Source organism: Mercurialis annua, linkage group LG6, assembly GCF_937616625.2.
Source record: "Mercurialis annua linkage group LG6, ddMerAnnu1.2, whole genome shotgun sequence".
Classification (NCBI taxonomy): domain Eukaryota; kingdom Viridiplantae; phylum Streptophyta; class Magnoliopsida; order Malpighiales; family Euphorbiaceae; genus Mercurialis; species Mercurialis annua.
In genome coordinates this window covers 47,125,451-47,143,262 of record NC_065575.1, presented here as the reverse complement: position 1 = coordinate 47,143,262, position 17,812 = coordinate 47,125,451, and the positions used below count along the sequence as shown (strand labels likewise).

Sequence of the window (17,812 nt, the reverse complement as noted above, 5' to 3'; positions counted from 1 at the left end):
ATAATTATTAAGCCCATAAAGATGGTGGCGGTGGCTGTAATTGGAGAAATCGTTATGTTGCTGGGAAAACGATTATGGAAAAGAAGAGTAAAAGTTAAAGGTTTAGATGGCGTTAGAGTAATTAATAGAGTAAATATAAATAAAAAGACATTAAGAGTATAAATATAGAGGGTAAAAAAACCAAGAGTATAAAACGTAACTTTTAGTGTGTGAGGTAATTTTTATAAATATTTTAGAAATTGGAGTATTTTTCCTAAATTTCTCAACTTTAAATGCGAGGCAAAATTCGTTAAATTGTTTATGTCAGGGTGACAATTGCGCAAATTTGAAAAGTCTAATGGTTTTATATAGTTTTTGCCAAAATATACGGGTCAGTTTCAGTGCTGGCTGAACTAAAGCCTGAAAGAAGAAGAAAACAAGAAGATGCAGTCACCGTGTCTGCACAAGGCATCGTTAATGGCCAACCATCGACTAGGGTTTTGCCACTCTCTTAAATCAAATTCACCTATTCAAAATCTCTCAATTCTCTCCAATTTTCATAAACCAAACTGCAAAAAATTCACTGCCCAATGCCAAAGCAAACCTCACCGTCGCCAAAATTTAGGACTAAATTTGAGAGGTAAGAAGGAAAATATTTGGAGCAGCGACAATGAATTGGCGAAAAATGTTGCGGAGAAAGATAAAGAGAGAGTTAAACAGCAGCGGAGAAGGAAAGGGAGGAGAGTTGTTAAAGGGCAGAGAAACAAAGGAGGTAGAGTTATGGTGTCCAGTGCTATGTTAATGGAAGTTGAGACTGTTCTCCAAACTCAGGTAATTTTCAATTTTTTAGTTGGGTACTACTTATGTTTTATATACTGGTTTATTTTGCGTTTGAATTTAGAAGAAAAACAGTGGATAATTACATGAATTTTGCCCGCACGGGTTTGGTGTAGTGGTCTAAGTTTCAGCCATTTAGGCGCCATAGTGGTAGATTCAAAATCCGGCTATGCCCTTTCCAAAAATAATGGAGTGGTTGAGACTGCTGGCCATTATTGCCCGAATTTGCTAGCTACGGGCTTGCAGACGGTCCACATTTTGGAGTTTGACAGTGGTCCTAGGCTTCGTCTAGGGGAGTGAGTTCTCATTTTCAAAAAAATTGTTGAATTTTTGGCTTCTGAGTGAAGGAAATGGTTTTTTTTTTTTGAAAACTTTAGAGTATTTAAAGATTTTGCCTATTCTTCAACTTTGGCTTCTCTGAGTTTTGAGCATGTACTCTATTTATTCATTTATACATTTCTTGTATTTAAAGCAATGATGGAGCTTACGAGTTGGTGGTTTTGCCTCAGGAGCCTGTAATAAGACCAGTGTGGAATACATTTTGCAGTAGTGTGAGTGGGATATGGAAGGGGGTTGGAGCAGTATTTTCACCAATTACTGCTGAAATGGAACCCATTGAAATTGGAAGCAAGAACGAACATCTATATGATTGCTACACTATTTCTCACATAAAAGCAATGCCGTCCCTCTCAGGAGGAACAATGCCGCAAATTCAAAGGAAAATAAATTGGGTGACTTTAAATCCTTTTGGCGAAGCGTTGCAGCATGCAGGAGGAAGTAATAAAAGTAAGGAAGAGCTTGAAGATGGAAATGCAAATTTACCTGCAAACCAAGCTCGTACTTTGCCCGCTTTTGAGTCTTTTAACTTCGAAAAAAGTGATGTGCTGGAAGAAGATGTCATGGGCAATGAACCCGGTCTCATTTACTTTGAGGTATGATCTACTTGAGTTGAGCCAAACTAGTGATACAAAGTTGAAAAGATTTTTCAGTTGGTTTATGATTAGCATAAACACCCTTTGGAGCTGCAATAATTTTTCCTATGAGCTAGTTGATAAGGAACATGCTCGAAAGAATCTCATTTTTTTAGTTTATTAGTCATTATTTTACTAGTACTGACTTGCATGTATATATTCGTCTATGAAGTCGATAATTTACTGAGTTTGTGGTCAATTGACTGGCAGGATGGATCATATTCTAGGGGTCCAGTAGATATCCCAATTGGGGAAGTTGACGATTCCAATTATTATCTTTCTCCAACTTTCAAATTTGAACAAGTAAGTCAAGTATGATATACTACTGTTATGATTCAGTTTTAATTTCAAACACCAGTTATTCAGCTTCTATTCTACAAGTTAAGGAAAACTAGTTACAACTCTAATATGGTTTCTGCTTAGTGTTTGGTTAAAGGTTGCCACAAAAGACTACGCATTGTTCATACAATAGAGTTCAGCAATGGGGGTTCAGACATCCAAATATTGAGAGTTGCTGTTTATGAAGAAGAGTGGGTCAGTCCAGCAAACATCCATGACCAGAGGTACTTTATGCTTTATTGCACGCATTTGTAGTCTAACAATGCTGTCCAAAGAGCTTAAACATTTGTACTTAACCTCCGTCGAACATGCTAGGACCAGATACATGTATTATACATGACGTCCGACTTTTTTTTAATCACTTGCTACTTAAGACAGAAAGTTCCCATGTTAGATTTGATGAAAGATTCGCAAGCCGAGAATAAAACAGCTCAAGTCTTTTAGTAAAATTAGTTCTGTTGTTTGTTATGATGTGAACAGCGGTATGGAATTTGAAGCAAAGCCATTTTCTCAGCGTAAAAGAACCCAGCCTGTGGATCTGACTGGGTCATGGAAAGTCTTTGAGGTCAGCGGTATTCCAGTGTTTGGAGATGACGTGGAAACTGAGGATAGCGATAGCACACCATATGTTTACCTCTGTACAGAAACGTTGAAGAAGAGGAGCTTGCCTGAGAATGCAGTCTGCTTTGCGGAGGAGGAGATAGTAGACATGCAAGATGCAAGTGTTCTTTGGCTGCCAGGTGGTGTTACAGGGTATGTTGATGTTAACAAGGATGGCACCCTCTGCATTGGAGTCGGGTGGTACTCCGACGAAGGAATCAACCTTGTTATAGAAAGGGACTATGGAATAGATGGGAAGCTCAAGGAAGTCCGATCAAAAACTGAGGTAAAGAGGAGATGGTCTGATCCGCACACTATGTAAATACTTTACTGATTTTTTGAAATAATTAGTTCTTAATTGTGTATTATATGAGTGGCAAAACCGTGACATACGAAGTTCAAGATCTGTTCCATATTTAATTGAGAGATTCCAATCAGGTCCGAGTAGCATAGAAGCTCGATCACTAATTGCAAGAAATTGTAAAAATCACTCATCCACTTCGCCTTCTGTTCCGGCTAATGGAAGATGATTGAGAGAACATATTGATCGCAAGTCCAGTTTGTGACAAGAAGTCAACCCCTCTGTTTGTTATGTAATCGAGTCGAATTGAAATATTATCAAGCTCAACTCGATTGACTTTTGTTTAAGGAATTCAAACTCGTTAAAATATTTCTGATTGAACTCTGCTCAACTATCCATATAAAAACTTACAAATATAATTTTGATTTAAAAATTAAAGTTATAAATTTATATATAATTACAGAGGGTAAAAGTTATTAGTTAAAATTTGATTAGACTCCCATAGTAATCGAGATGAGTATTTTAAAGCTCGAATTTGAGTCAATAATTTACTCGAGTAGTTCGAACTTGAGCTCAACTCAATATTAATTGAGTCGATTTCTAGTATGTTCGAATCAATCCCAAGTAACCTGCCCATTGGCTAGATTCAGATTCTTTTAGACCCCTACTCTCTATTGTATGGTGAGGTCGAGGGTTCCAAGTTTTTTCTCCATTGAATAAAATATAGCCACACACATTTTTATAGAAGTTAAAACACCGCATGCCACTATACTTAATAGATCAAATGAAATGATTTAAATCCATTATTTTTAACATTTTGTGTTTGATCTCCAAAAACTGTAGATTTTCGGAGGTTGTTGGCTGTCGAAATCAAAGAATAACACAATTACACAATAATCCTCATTTTGGACAAATCTAAATGCTATCCAGATATTCAAAAAGTTCACTGCACCAGTCGAGAACAAATGCAGTAAAACTGAAATCTCCATAAGATAACAGTTCAACCCAATCCATGAAATATACCTGTTAGCCAGTTACCAAATGCATACATTCTTGCACGATCTCAGATAATTCTCAAAAAGCAACAAAACTATCAGAAGGATTCAGATAACAATTCCTAAATGCAGAAATCATACACACAATCATTGACGGAAAACTGATGATAGACATTAAGTCCTTAAATGGGTTTGATCTTGAAGTGGAGCGAAATGAGAGAGAAAACAAAGCACTTCAAATCCTGCAATCACATAAACAAACAGCATTAATTTTAGAAATCCCACATTACTGGAAAAAAAATGGAGATGGGCTTGATTTCTTTCCCAATAGCATTGATCAGTTTTATCCCACATATAAGGCCCCTTTTCGCATTCATTCTTTATAGGGCAGGTTATAAGCATATCAAGCTTATAATGCCAGATAAAGACAAACATCTATGGTCACTAGTGAAGACATATCCCACCCGAGAAACATATAAACATAACATGCAAACCAAGAGTGAAGAGCACAGCCAAGGGTTGCAGCTCATGATACTATACAGAACTTGAACTTGCGAGTTTTCTGCATTTTTAGTCAGTCTTACTCTAGATAATCTACATAAACCGCCAAAACTAAACTATTTGCTACATATATTGTTTAAAAACATATTGTACACTATTGAATAAAGTACTACGCAAAGGTTAAATAAAATGCAGAAAAAATTATAAAACAAGAGAACAACAAAGCATGTATTTGCTGACCTGAACAAGGTAATAGAAGATACGAAGGCCTTCAGGGTCCTTGCTACTCTGGACATCAACAAGAGATCCGATCTTAGAGGTAGTAAAGGATATATGCTCGTTATTCATCACTATCTCAAGCTCTTGTCTACCAATCCTGTCTGGTTCTGGCCAATTTGCATCATCTTCCTTCATTATCTGTCAAACCCAATCAATTACAACCAAATTTAAAAGAAAATAAGCTCATCAAGAAGCTGCATTTCACTATAAAACGGATAAGCGCATAATGGTATTTGATTTTATTTCAACAATGTAAACTAATTTATAGCTATATCTAATCTTTATGCAACACTCCTTAAACCCCAAACATTTAAAAATGAAAAAGTATAAGCCTGTCAACTAAACCCTAAGTTTCGATTAAGCTTCAGCATGGCATGTAAGAGATTCAACAATTCAGATTAAAACAATCTAACATTTAAAATTGCAAAACCCTAAAAAATAAAAAATTCTAAAAAAAGGACCTCGCTCTCGGCAACGATGCGGCGGCATTCCTTAATGACGGCAGGAGTAAGGAAGAGTTCCTTGCGGATCATGGTGTCGTTCTTGTAGTTGGAGTTGTTGGCGTACCGGAGTTTGCCGTCCGGCCTGAACTCGAACTCCAAGAACTCGTGCCCGAACTTCCCCTTGTGACCTACATAGTATCGCAGATAAAACTCATCTTCTTCTGAGTTTGCCATAGCTCTCTTTGGTCTCCCTCACAACCAAATTCACAGTATCGCGAATTGAAATACACAGACTAGGACGATGGCCGCCTGAAATGGAGAGGATTTTTTTTATTTTGTAACAAATAATAAGCACTTGGTTTGAATTCGGTGGTGCCCCAATTTGAAGGTCCATAATTGTTTTTACTTTGGGCTACTTAATGGGCTCTTGCAGATCCATCCACTAGCCCACTCAATGGCCTCCCACAAATTGAGACTGTTCAATTTATTTATTTATTTGGACAAAAATAGAGTATAATAAGGTAAAATTGAAGTATATCATAGTACACCAAATGTTAAAAAATCTAAGAATAAAAAATTAAACTAACATTTGATCTACTTAAAGGTAAATTAAATAAATAATACAAAGATTACGAGAGACGGCGTAAAATAAACCAAAAATATCCCATACTCCATTTACACATATAGAGAAATCCATAGGCCAAACACATATTTGGGTCCCTGCACTATCATTTTTTTCCAACTTAAGTCCCTGAACTATAAAACATTTAAAATAAGTCCCTGCACTATTAAAAGTCTCTGATTTAAGTCCCTCCGTGTCATTCCGTTAGAGAGTGAGATACAAACGCTTGACTCTGAGATTGATTGTAGTTAAAATTTATAAAATTTAAATTTTAAGTCCCTACACTATTTTTTTGCCATTTGAGTCCTTGCACTATAAATCTAACTTAAATTTTTAATTACTCAAAATTAATTAATTCAAAATAAATTTATTTATTTAAATTAAAATAAATATTTTTAAAAATATGATATTTTAAAGATTGCGAGGTAGACGAACAGTTTTTTAATATATTTAATTTTTTATAAAAATAAAAAATTAATTGTAAAAAATAAAAAATTATTTTTATTTAATTAAATTAATAAATTTTAAATAATTAAAATTTTAAATTAAAATGAAAAAATTTTATTAATGGTCGGAGATGATTCTAGCTTTGGAAATGCTAAAAAAATTTAATAACATTAAAAAAGAAAAGAAAATAAAAATTTTATTAATATTATTTAAATTATGTGATAAAAAAGACTTAAAATTGATGTTTCTAATAGTGTCAGGACTCAATTTGGAAAAAAATGATAGTGCAGAGACCAAAATAGCATTTTTGATATGTAATTGTTAACGTCATCCACATTCCGTTAACTTGCGCAATGATAGGGACTTAAAATAGATGTTTTTGATCGTGTAGGGACTTATTTTGAACGTTTTATAGTTCAGGGACTTAAGTTGGAAAAGAGTAATAGTGCAGGGACCTAAATATGTGTTTGGCCAAATCCATAGTTTGTTTCATTTTAGAATATACTTCAATTATATTCCAAAATAGCCTTGAACCTACAAAAAAATTTGAATTTAAAGCTCGAACAAGCACTGAAAGATCTTGAACAATTATTCAAGGATCTATACAAACAAACACAAAATTTATAGAATCATACCGAAAAAAATGCATAAAACTCCTAAGAGTATAGTAGTTTATTTTTAAAAAAACTCTTAAAATATTGATAGATATTAACAGATCGTTGAAAAAAATGTGATTGCCGACCTAAACTATAAATCACAAATACTTTAAATTATTGTAAAAAATATTATTTGGACCATCATATTAGGTTTTGTATTTCATTTTGAGCCTTAAATTATCTTTCTATATTTTATAATCCTAACATCATAAAAATAAAAGCAAAATAATCTAAATCTCTCACATGTGTCATAATTCAGACTTTAGTCTTTCTTGTTTGAAAATTAAACGACATGGTTTGTCACTTTTGTTTCCGTCAATAGTTTAGTTCCTCCGTTCATTTTTGGTGTTAGTCAACTAAGTCAAATGACTTAGGGATAGATTAGTTTTCAAACATGAGAAACGAAATCGTTGACTGAAACAAAAGGTGGGGCTCATATCGTTTTTTGATTCTTTTTTTGTAATTTAGTCTTTTAACTCGTTGACTAACATCAAAAATGGACGGAATGACTAAATTGTTGACGGAAATAAAAGTAAAGTACCGCGTGTCGTTTGATTTTCAAATATGTAAGACAAAAGTATATAATGACATATATGTAGAGTCTAATATTTCTTAAAATAATTTACTTTGTACACCCTCTTAATAAAGTTTTGTTTTAAGTAAAGAAACAAGTGATTTTTGTTTGAACAGAACAAGTGATATTATTTGACTATTAACGATTGATAGTCGCTTTATTTTTCACATTAGCTTTCATATATATAATTTTGTTAAATATGTAATGATAATATGTGAGTACTTATTAAACTTAATTTTTTAAATTTATAAATTTTATAATTAAAAAAGTGATTATATGAAGTTTCTATTCCTATCCACTTCAAAACGAGATTAATTGAGATTAAATGGGATCATTGAATATTGATAAATCGCCAAAAATGGGATACAATCTGCTAAACCTGCACAGACCAAAAACAGAGGTCAGAAGGAACTTTCGGTAAGATAACCGGACGTTCGCTCCGACGCTCCAGTAAGTTTCAGTGAAAGAAAGAAGAAGAAGAGAAAGAAAGGAGTAATCAGTTAGAGAAAAAAGAATTATCTAGGGTTTGCACCTTAAACTCCTTTTTTATAGTTAGGGTTTTAGTGCAAACCTTGCCTTACTGGCAGGCTCTCCTTCTTGTGGTCTAGGGGTGTCAAAATGGGTTACGGGCCGTGTTCGTGTCGTGTCGACCCACTCTGTTGACACGATTAGGGTCAACCCAAACACGACCCATTTAACTAATCGTGTCAAAATTCCCAACCTTAACACGACACGAATTTTAAACGAGTAACACGACACGACACGATTAACACGTTAAAATAAACGGATAACACGATTAACACAAATTACACGGCTAACACGACACGGCTAACACGACCCACTTAACATTTACGAATATTATAAATCATATAAATATAATTTTAACCTCAAATTTATCAATTAATATTCAAATTATAAGATTTTAATATAATTAACTTTATTTATATATTAATATAATTAATTTAATAATTTTATTTTTATTTTTTATATTTATAACTATTTTATTTTTGTATTATTATAAATAATATAATTTGTAAACAGGTTAGGTGGGTTAGATGGGTTCGCGAGTCAACCTGTGACACGACCCATTTATTTCGTGTCTTAAACGGGTTGACACGTTTTCGACACGAACCCGCTAAGCCTCAACTCGGATTCGCCAATTTTACGGGTTAAGCGAATCATGTTATCGTGTCATGACCCATTTTGACACCCCTATTGTGGTCCCTGTATTCAGTTATATCTACGTGGCAAAGTCCCCCGCATTAAGCGCTGTTTGTTAGGTGCGTGAACATTCCTTACGCATCTGTCAGAGGATCTTCTGTGGTCCCAGGATCAGTTACATGTGATTGTAGATCGTAGTGGAATTTCGGAGCCCGTCTTTCAAATCTCGTTCGACCGAGCTTTCACGTTCTTGTGTCCAGAGCTCGGGCGGCGCTTTGTGTCTGACGTCATCTAGTACTTATCCGAGATGCCACTTTGTTATATCTTGTCTGGTGACCCCCCCCCCCCCAGGTCACGAGGTCTACGATCGGTTGATCTTGATCCGACCTATGACGGCGAGCATCACAGACGGACGCCGTACGTACATGTATTCCCAGATCTGAGTTTGGGGTGGCGTGCTCCTTGTTCATCACAGCTCGGCGTCCCTTATTGGGACCAGGTCGGTAAAAATGCTTGATTTAGCGATATTTGTTCTTGGTGAAGTGGTGCTTCGCCCCTACTAATTATACTACTACGTTATCAAATATCATTTTTTTGTTATCAAAGATAGAAGTTGAGCTGCATAATAAGAGGCAAGCCTCTGCCTATGCATATTTAAAGAAGCTAAAATCACATATGGTAGAGATAGGGTCTCAAATTGATGATCTCGGAATGTAAATGAAGAGGTCTATCTGCACTATTTTGAGTATAGAGTCGCAACCAAATAATATTTTGTTTGCCTCCTTTTCTATGAGTAATTATCATATGCATTCACTGCACAGTTTTTATAAGAAACTAATATGATGAGTGGAATGCCACTTTTTTGTATCATATTCATAATTATTGAAGATTTCGATATTTTACATATCTCATTGTCTATTATATATGAAAATAATGGTAATGGTACAACGAATGTATGAAATGTTCTTTTTATTAATGAGAAGAGCAAACATTGCTGGTATGTAAGAATTTTACATAAAGTCAAATTCAGTTGTTGTAGCCAGGATATGATTTTTTATAAACAAAATAATTGACCGAGAGTGATTGAAACCAAACATTCAATAAAGGTCGATTGTTTTGACATTATACAATAAAACATGAAAATTCAACTAAAGTAAGTTTTTATACTTCAAATTCCAAGTGACAACTCGAGAGTCATTTTCTTATGATTAAAACACGTTAAGTCTTTGTTATACCTTAATACTTAGCTAGTATAACATTGTAAAAAGTCGAGCTAATTCTCGATTACCAAACTTTAATTATTTCGTGTGATTACGCTGAGTAATTTCTTAGAAATTAAAATTTAGAAGAATTATGACAAGAATGCATTTTGTTTTGAGGATATGAAAGCTGACTGTTTAGTAGGCAAATGTACAAGTGATGTAAAATTATATCATGAAGTTATTTAAGGATAAAAAATATTTAGATGAATAAAACAGTACTAATATAAAACATAATGGAGAGTTATGAGTAAAATTCATTGATTATTCTAAGAATCTCTTGTACAATAATAAAAACTAAAAACACACACAATTTGATCAACACACAATCGAACGTGACAACATCAAAACATAGCAGCACTGCCTCTCCCCTAGCACATTAATGTAACAGTGGATCCAAACACAACCAAAGCACCAACCATCAAATTCCGAACTAGGCTATCGGCCCCATTACCGGACGGTGGAGGTGGTCGCGACGAAGTTGTAGAAGGTGGGGTGCCAGCCTCTGGAGTAGGGGTGGTGTTGCCACCAGAAGGAGTAGGAGTGGCCGGAGTGGTGCCGGGGGTGGTGCTGGCATCCATAACATTAACTGAGAGTTTCATGCCACTGCCGCAGTGACCGCCGGTCGGACAAATGAAATACTTTGGTCCTGATTTGGATAAGGTAACTGTGGTGCTTCCGCCGGAGTGGGTTGCAATGGCGTTACTGGAACTGCAACTGTTATAGTCGCCCTCATTTGTTTCAGCTACTTGGTGGTTGCTACCGTAGGTGAACACTGTTTCCATTTATCAAAATCAGCAACTTAGTAATATTTTTCAATTAAATCTGGTTATTAATCATAAGAGTTACTGTATTTTTTTAATTTGCAATTTGGTTACCGAACTTCAAAACATTACAAATTGGTTATCATACTATGTTTTTAGTGACTCCGATAGGTTTTTAATAAAATCCGACCAATTTTTGTCTATCTAGCAGCTGATATGCGCTTCAATTTTCTCTCATTTCCATATCAGCTACACAAATCAAAGTCATTTCACATTTTTGTATCATGTCAACTTCTCTATTTTCTTAAATCTAAAATTTTAGAACAAAATTTGACTACTATGTAAATATAAATTGGCCAGTTTTCATATCAACGCATGCCAGTATTATTAAAAACATACTACAGTAATTAATTTGTAATGTTTTAAAATTTAGCAATCAAACTTGAAATAGAAAAAAGTACGGAATACCTCCATAATCAATAACCTATTATATTTTGAACATCTAATTAAATTAACATACCAAGAGTGTCACCAACAGTGAAAGTTTCACCAGCAGCCCAAGTGTCGTAATCTACTCCGAAATTGGTCCATCCGGAGCTGCCTCCGACGATGTGCTGAGCACCGTAGACTGCCGGAATTGCTAGCAGAAGAAATAAGAAAGCACTTGACGCTGCCATTTGTTTAGTATGAAGGTGGCAAATGGGCTTCACATGTTATATAATGGCAGATTAGCTTACTAAATTATTAAATAAATAAAATTAATTAAGTCGCCAACCAATAGTCTTCATTTTATTACTTTAATTTAAATCTACCTAATGCATTGAGAAATTACTAGGCCATTGTTCTGGTTAAATCACTAACCAAAAGTAATCGGATATAAAATGTTAGAGTAGTAGGAACGTTGCTTAAAACAATCATGGGACACATCACACATATACATTCTTACTACCAGGCTTGGCTTCCGAGCCAATTAATTTTATAATAATAAATGTGTTGTAAAATAGAATTAATACTAACATTATATATCATATTTTAGAAAATTAATCATACCATATAGTATAATATAAACAATTATATAATACGATGGCACCTAATAATAGAGAAAGCAGAGGGAGTAGGTAGGCATGATCCCACTAGTTTCTCATGATTATGTATAGAATAAGATGTGTTAGTTATGTTGGAGAAAATGAAAATGATTGTCATCACGTCTTTGTATTGACTTTCAATTCTTAAGGAGTTGGTTTGGGTTGTTAAAGTATGGCTACTAATTTAATGTCAACAATACCTGTCTTTTTTTCCTTGTTTTTTTAGTACAGGGTTAATGAAATTTTCTGAACGGATTTCAACTATGAGATGACATCTTTAAATTTTTCACATTTAAACTAATTCTCACTCAAGCTATGTAGGTTCTTTATGGACACAAACTCTGACTCCAAATTTTAAACAGCCGTATACATGAGTACGGTTTGAACCCGCAACCTCACTTAAACATAAGAATGCCTTATTAAATTTCTTCATTCTTTTTAAAAAGCCTTCACCAAATAGTAGTAGAATAAGAAAGTTATTCCAGATGAAAGAATATATATTCCTACACGTGTTTGTCAATGATGGGCTGTGCCTCTCCAGCCAAGATAATCATCCAATCAGAAACTAGATCAAATTCCCTTAGACTAACTTACCGTTTTAAAATAATGGCCTCTACCTGGGTATGGCATTCCCTAAACAGTGTCTTATAATGTGCATTTTCTAAGTTGTATGAAATAGGATGATCATTGCAGGCCTAATTGCTTTGACAATAGTTTTTATCATAAAAGCTAGGTTTAATTACTTAAAAACCACCCAGCTTATAACTTTTTTTCATTTATACCATGATTTATGAAAATTTTCAATTGTACCCTATTTTTGATTTTTATGTTTCATCTCTACCCTAATGAGTTGAATTGACCTATTTTCTTTTGAAAAAGAATTTAAATTAGTCTTTCATTTTTAATTTATATTCTAATAATCTTGTTTTTAATATTTTCATCTTTAAATTAATTAAATTATCAAAAATTTTATTTTTGGGGTACAAACTAGGGGTGGGCAAAAAAACCGGTCAAACCGATTAACCGAACCGAAACCGGAAAACCAAACCGGAAAATGTGGTTAACCGGTCCAACAGTTTAGGTTTAGGTTTTGATTTTTAGTTTTCATGGTTAATGGTTTAGGTTTAGTTTTTGAATTTCTAAAAACCGTGGTTAACCGGTTAACCGGTTTATATATATATATTCATATATTTTTAATAATTAATAAGATATATTTTATGATCTATAAAATAATATTGATTTTATAATATACACAATAAAATCTAAATATAAAAATATATTGATATATATTTTATTTAGGAATATTTATATATTTTAGGAGATTTTATATATGAAAATATTGTAAAAGAAATTTGTTTTCCTTATTAAAATATTTACTTAACAAAAATAGGAATATTTAAGTCTATAAATAGTAGAAAGTGGACGTGAACAACACTACAAACAATTCAAAAAATACAAACCTAGCTTTAATATTACTCATAAATTATTTGTAAATTATAATAGTTTTAAATATTTGCATTGATTTAACTATTTATAAGATAGTTTAGATTTATATTTTTTTAATATAATTTGAATTTCTATAGTTTTTTTTTGTTTGCTAAAAAATCAAATAGAATTAAAAATATATCTTTTTTTGTCTTTAATTTTTCTAATGGTTATATGGTTAAAAACCGCAAAACCGAAAAACCGAACCGTTTTTTATGGTTAACCAATTTACCGGTTAACCGTTTAAAATTTTAGGTTTAGGTTTTTAACTTTAAAAACCGTATTACAATGGAACGGTTTACAAATTACCCTCATGGACCGGTTAACCGGTCCATGCCCACCCCTAGTACAAACGAAACATAAAAATCAAAAATAGGGTACAATTGAAAATTTTCCAAGGTCATGGTATAAATGAAAAAAAGTTACAAAATAAGTGGTTTTTAAGTAATTAGGCCTAAAAAATATGCATAAACATAATCTATCTAGTTTAGTTGTTACTAGTAGCTGATAACTGATAGTTAGTAGTTGTAATAAAAAAGCTACAATCTCGTAAGGTCAGTAGGTAAAACGGAGAAATTCTTAGGTAGACTCGGTCTACCACGTCATCTGTGGACTAAATCAATCATATCATAACACCTCATTAAACTGAGGGTATTCTTGTAATATCAACATTAAAAAGTGTATGCAAATAAAAAACAAAATTACAAAAATACCCTCATTTTAATGAGGTGTTAGAATATAATTGACTTACACTACTAGAAAACAGGGCATTAGCGACGGATAAATCCGTCGCTAATGCCCCACATTCCGTCGCTAACTGCTGTTAGCGACGGAATTGCGACGGACTCGGTCCGTCGCAACATTTTTGGTCGCAAAACAAATTAGCGACCAAAATTGTATTCCGTGGCAGATTTAGCGACGGATAACCCGTCGCTAAATTCACCAGAAACCGTCGCGAAATGGTCTCAAGCTGAGACCAAAGCTGAGACCGAATCGCGACGGATTAGCGACGGATATATCCGTCGCTAAACTGTCCAATTTGGAGACAGACTGGGCACGTTTGGCGACGGATATATCCGTCGCCAACTCCAGAAATCTAGCGACGGATTATGTCCGTCGCCAAAGTAGCCAAGTTTGTCTCTGATTTGGCAAGTTGGCGACGGATTTATCCGTCGCCAAAAATTAAAATCCGTCGCCAATTTATGTTTTTTCGGCAGATTTATGCCATTTTTCGCAGTTTTTTTCCCTGTCGTTTCAAATCCGGTAAATACAGTAATTAAAATTCATTTACGGATAACAATTAATAGAAAGTTGACACTGAATATATAGATAAATATCAAAATACACATAACGTCGTCTAAAAGAAAAAAATACATAATTAGTTCTGAATCCTAATCTAACAGGACACTACAAATCTGTAGTGTCATCACGGTCTGGTGGGGGAGCGGGAAACTGTGGCTGATACTCTGGAGGAAGATTAGGCATCATCCTTGCTATCTCCTCTCGGATAAGCTGGGCCATTGCCGCTTGGTGCTCACGCCGTTGCTCTGCCAGCTGTTGACGATTTTGCTCCGCTAACCTCTGCTCAACCTCTCGCAGGCCCTCCTGAATGCCTGTCTGCACACGGCGCTCGATGTCCTCGTCCGCAAGATGTGTCGACCTAGAAGAGCTGCCTCGCTGCGCCCTGCTGCTACTGGGGGCCGCATACCTGCTACTCGCCGACCCTAAACCGTACACGCGGTGCTTCTTATTGACACCCTCGATGTCCAGAAACAGTTGGGTCTCATCCACCTCAGCTGGACTCGTCGAGCTACCCTCTCCGGTCGGCGACTGAGTCGCAGCAGCCAGCCTCTCAGCAATAGCGTCCTGCAAAACAGTTAAAAAACATATCAGTTCAGGTTAATGACAAATAAAAAAGCATAACATATGAAAAGTAATTCAAATTGTTAACGAAATTTCGGCAGCATTTCTTTTATAATATGAGCATCACCCATTTTTCAGGGAAATCCTGCAAGAAAATTACAATATATAACCCAAACAACAAACACTTTCAATCTAATTAAGTATACAAACGTCAAGTCTACACAACTTATATACTTAAAGATTTAATCCAAATATATTTAACAAGTACAATATATATATTCAGCACTGAAGCCTAAATCTAATTAATAGATTTATGAATTTATAAGAACTTACAGTCATGTTCTGAGCCCGCTTGTCTACAGGCTTCTTCTCACCCTTCGTGGAGTGAATGCGAGTGTACAGCTCCGTCGCACTCGGTTTCCGGCCGAGCTCCTTAGCCTATTAGAAAAAATATGATTAAATAAGTTCGAAAAAAAAAAAAAATAATTTTACTTACTGAATTTAGAAACATACCATCACGTCCATATGCTTGAGAGCTGAGCGGGATCCCCCGGTATGACGGACCGGTCCAGTACCGGCGCCCGCCGGCTCGCTCATCGATAACCATTCTCTGAACGGAGCTGAACTCGTCACCCCCCTCATATTCCATGTCAACGTCATACTCCGGTAGCTCTGCAACGGGACGGGGATTTAAAACATTTCCCTCACCATGAAAAACCCAGACTTGATAATCTTTGACAAACCCTTTCTGCAAAATGTGAAGCTTGACTGTTTCGACATCCCGATAACTCGTATTTTTACATCCTGTCCTAGGACAAGGACTTTTAATCTCAGCCCCACTCATACACGCAGGATGACGTAAGGCGAAATTCACAAACTCTTGTACGCGCTCGTCAAAACCTGGGTACAACAACCCGCCCTGGAGCCGCCTATACATCCAACTTCGGTCTGATTCCATTTCTGTAGCACGGATAATTAGGAGGGGTTTTCGCTCGAAAATAGCAAAGTCAATGTAATTGACTGCTTTAAAGGTATGGACCTATCCCATTCGCAAAACTGGCGCCCCTTAACTCGGCCACGATATATGCCTAGCAACGGCGAAAATATTCGGCAGCCTTCCGGCGTCGTTCTCCTTCAGTGCGATATTTAGCATATGTGGTGTAACGCTAATTATATATTCCGCGAGGAATAAGCGTTACATAACATATACTATACATCCACCCGGAGAACAAACGCTGGAAAACAACCGAATATTTTTCTACCGCTACTAGACATATATATTTTTCGTGATCGAGTTACGGGAGGACCAATTTTGCGAACTGTACAAACTGTACAATCCCGTGTCGTTCAATCGCTTGAACACACGGGACGGGAACTCTACGGCTAGGTTTACGATTTTATTCGGTGGGAATAAAATCGAGGTCATTTTAGGTTTAAACAGCTTATAAATTAACTAATTAATTATAAATGAAAATAAAAATAAAAATAATAACGGTACTTACTTGTTGTAGAGCAGAACCGCAACAGATATAAAAGAACAATAAAGAATGTCGAGCCGCTGCAACACACTAACGGATATCACACCTATCACGCAATAAATATATTAAATTTCTAGAAAAAATTGGGCAGCACTTCCCCTAAAAATGAGCATCACCCATTTTTCAGGGAAGTCCTGCAAGCAAATTACAATCCACAAACCGCAATCTACATCAAACAACTAATTGTCCTAAATAACAATTAATTAAATTACCGAAAATTAAAAATAATTATGTGACCTAATTAAACAATTATTTAACCTAATTAAACAAAAAAAATCAAATTAAACATTTGAATAACAAGTTAATCTAAACCAATATAAAAAAGATTTACTAAATATTATTATTAACTAGAAAAATTATATTTAAACTTAAACACATTAAATTAATTACAATAATTAATTCACCTAAATTACATTTGCAAAGTTATGGGTTTAATTAACCTAACAAATTGTAATTAACATTTTTAATCTAATTTAACCTAACAAATTATATATATAGTAATAACATTAATTAACTAACCTAATTTTAATTTTAACTAACCAAAATTTTAATTAATAATCTATACTAACATACTAGATTAATCTAATTGAATTAACTAAAATCTAATTAACTAACCTAATCTAACAATCAACTAACCTAATCTAACAATCAACTAACCTAATTAAATAATTTAATAAATTCATTATAAATTAACAAATTAATACTAACCTTAACAGTGGAAGCCGGAGAATGCAGCGGCACCGGAGGAGGCAGTGGCAGCCGGAGGAGGAGCGGCGGTGGCAGTGGCACCGGAGGAGGCAGTGGCAGCCGGAGGAGGAGGCTGCCAAAAAAGAGAAAAAAAAAATAAAATTAAAAAACCAATTATATTTATAATGAAAAGCTAATAAGTAAAACCAACCTCGCCGGAGGAGGAGCAGTGGCAGCCGTAGGAGGAGAGGAGCGGCGGCAGCAGTGGTGGAGAAAAAGGTGGAGGTGGTGGGCGTTTTCAGAAAGGGGAGAAAACGGTAGGGTGGTGGGCGTTTCAAAAAGGGGAGAAAAGGATGGCCGGAGGACAAAAGGGAGAAGAAAAAATCGGTGGCCGGAGGAAAAACTTAATTGAAATCAAAAATGGAG

General features: G+C 34.9%; 4 protein-coding genes across 4 annotated transcripts; 1 reads left to right on the top strand and 3 right to left on the bottom strand.

The window, feature by feature from the left end:
• Positions 1–366: 366 nt before the first annotated feature.
• LOC126653531 (uncharacterized) lies at positions 367–3,411 on the top strand. The gene is made up of 5 exons (XM_050347435.2): positions 367–810; positions 1,326–1,748; positions 1,998–2,090; positions 2,211–2,350; positions 2,607–3,411. Exons 1-5 carry the CDS (start codon positions 424–426, stop codon positions 3,046–3,048), a joined length of 1,485 nt encoding a protein of 494 aa, XP_050203392.1. The 5' UTR covers positions 367–423; the 3' UTR covers positions 3,049–3,411.
• Positions 3,412–3,960: 549 nt separating this feature from the next.
• LOC126654078 (protein mago nashi homolog) lies at positions 3,961–5,603 on the bottom strand. Its single transcript, XM_050348131.1, has 3 exons — positions 5,264–5,603; positions 4,764–4,940; positions 3,961–4,264 (listed from the first exon to the last, which is right to left on the bottom strand). Exons 1-3 carry the CDS (start codon positions 5,477–5,479, stop codon positions 4,205–4,207), a joined length of 453 nt encoding a protein of 150 aa, XP_050204088.1. The 5' UTR covers positions 5,480–5,603; the 3' UTR covers positions 3,961–4,204.
• Positions 5,604–10,208: 4,605 nt separating this feature from the next.
• On the bottom strand, positions 10,209–11,429 carry LOC126685919 (uclacyanin-2-like). The gene is made up of 2 exons (XM_050379928.2): positions 11,249–11,429; positions 10,209–10,739 (listed from the first exon to the last, which is right to left on the bottom strand). Exons 1-2 carry the CDS (start codon positions 11,403–11,405, stop codon positions 10,336–10,338), a joined length of 561 nt encoding a protein of 186 aa, XP_050235885.1. The 5' UTR covers positions 11,406–11,429; the 3' UTR covers positions 10,209–10,335.
• Positions 11,430–14,663: 3,234 nt separating this feature from the next.
• LOC126654172 (uncharacterized) lies at positions 14,664–15,749 on the bottom strand. The gene is made up of 3 exons (XM_050348248.2): positions 15,675–15,749; positions 15,495–15,599; positions 14,664–15,164 (listed from the first exon to the last, which is right to left on the bottom strand). Exons 1-3 carry the CDS (start codon positions 15,684–15,686, stop codon positions 14,706–14,708), a joined length of 576 nt encoding a protein of 191 aa, XP_050204205.1. The 5' UTR covers positions 15,687–15,749; the 3' UTR covers positions 14,664–14,705.
• Between the last annotated feature and the right edge of the window lie 2,063 nt (positions 15,750–17,812).

Bases quoted from the DNA above. Each gene is read 5' to 3' on its own strand.
- LOC126653531 (XM_050347435.2), top strand. From the start codon at position 424: ATGCAGTCACCGTGTCTGCACAAGGCATCGTTAATGGCCAACCATCGA. The intron at 811-1,325 runs GTAATTTTCAAT...GTTTTGCCTCAG, and splicing joins AGACTGTTCTCCAAACTCAG to GAGCCTGTAATAAGACCAGT. The intron at 1,749-1,997 runs GTATGATCTACT...ATTGACTGGCAG, and splicing joins CCGGTCTCATTTACTTTGAG to GATGGATCATATTCTAGGGG.
- LOC126654172 (XM_050348248.2), bottom strand. The intron at 15,165-15,494 runs GTAAGTTCTTAT...ACTGTTTTGCAG, and splicing joins AGCGGGCTCAGAACATGACT to GACGCTATTGCTGAGAGGCT.
- LOC126685919 (XM_050379928.2), bottom strand. From the start codon at position 11,405: ATGGCAGCGTCAAGTGCTTTCTTATTTCTTCTGCTAGCAATTCCGGCA. The intron at 10,740-11,248 runs GTATGTTAATTT...AAATGGAAACAG, and splicing joins CACTGTTGGTGACACTCTTG to TGTTCACCTACGGTAGCAAC.
- LOC126654078 (XM_050348131.1), bottom strand. From the start codon at position 5,479: ATGGCAAACTCAGAAGAAGATGAGTTTTATCTGCGATACTATGTAGGT. The intron at 4,941-5,263 runs GTCCTTTTTTTA...TGGGTTTGACAG, and splicing joins GCATCGTTGCCGAGAGCGAG to ATAATGAAGGAAGATGATGC. The intron at 4,265-4,763 runs GTCAGCAAATAC...ATGTGATTGCAG, and splicing joins TCTTCTATTACCTTGTTCAG to GATTTGAAGTGCTTTGTTTT.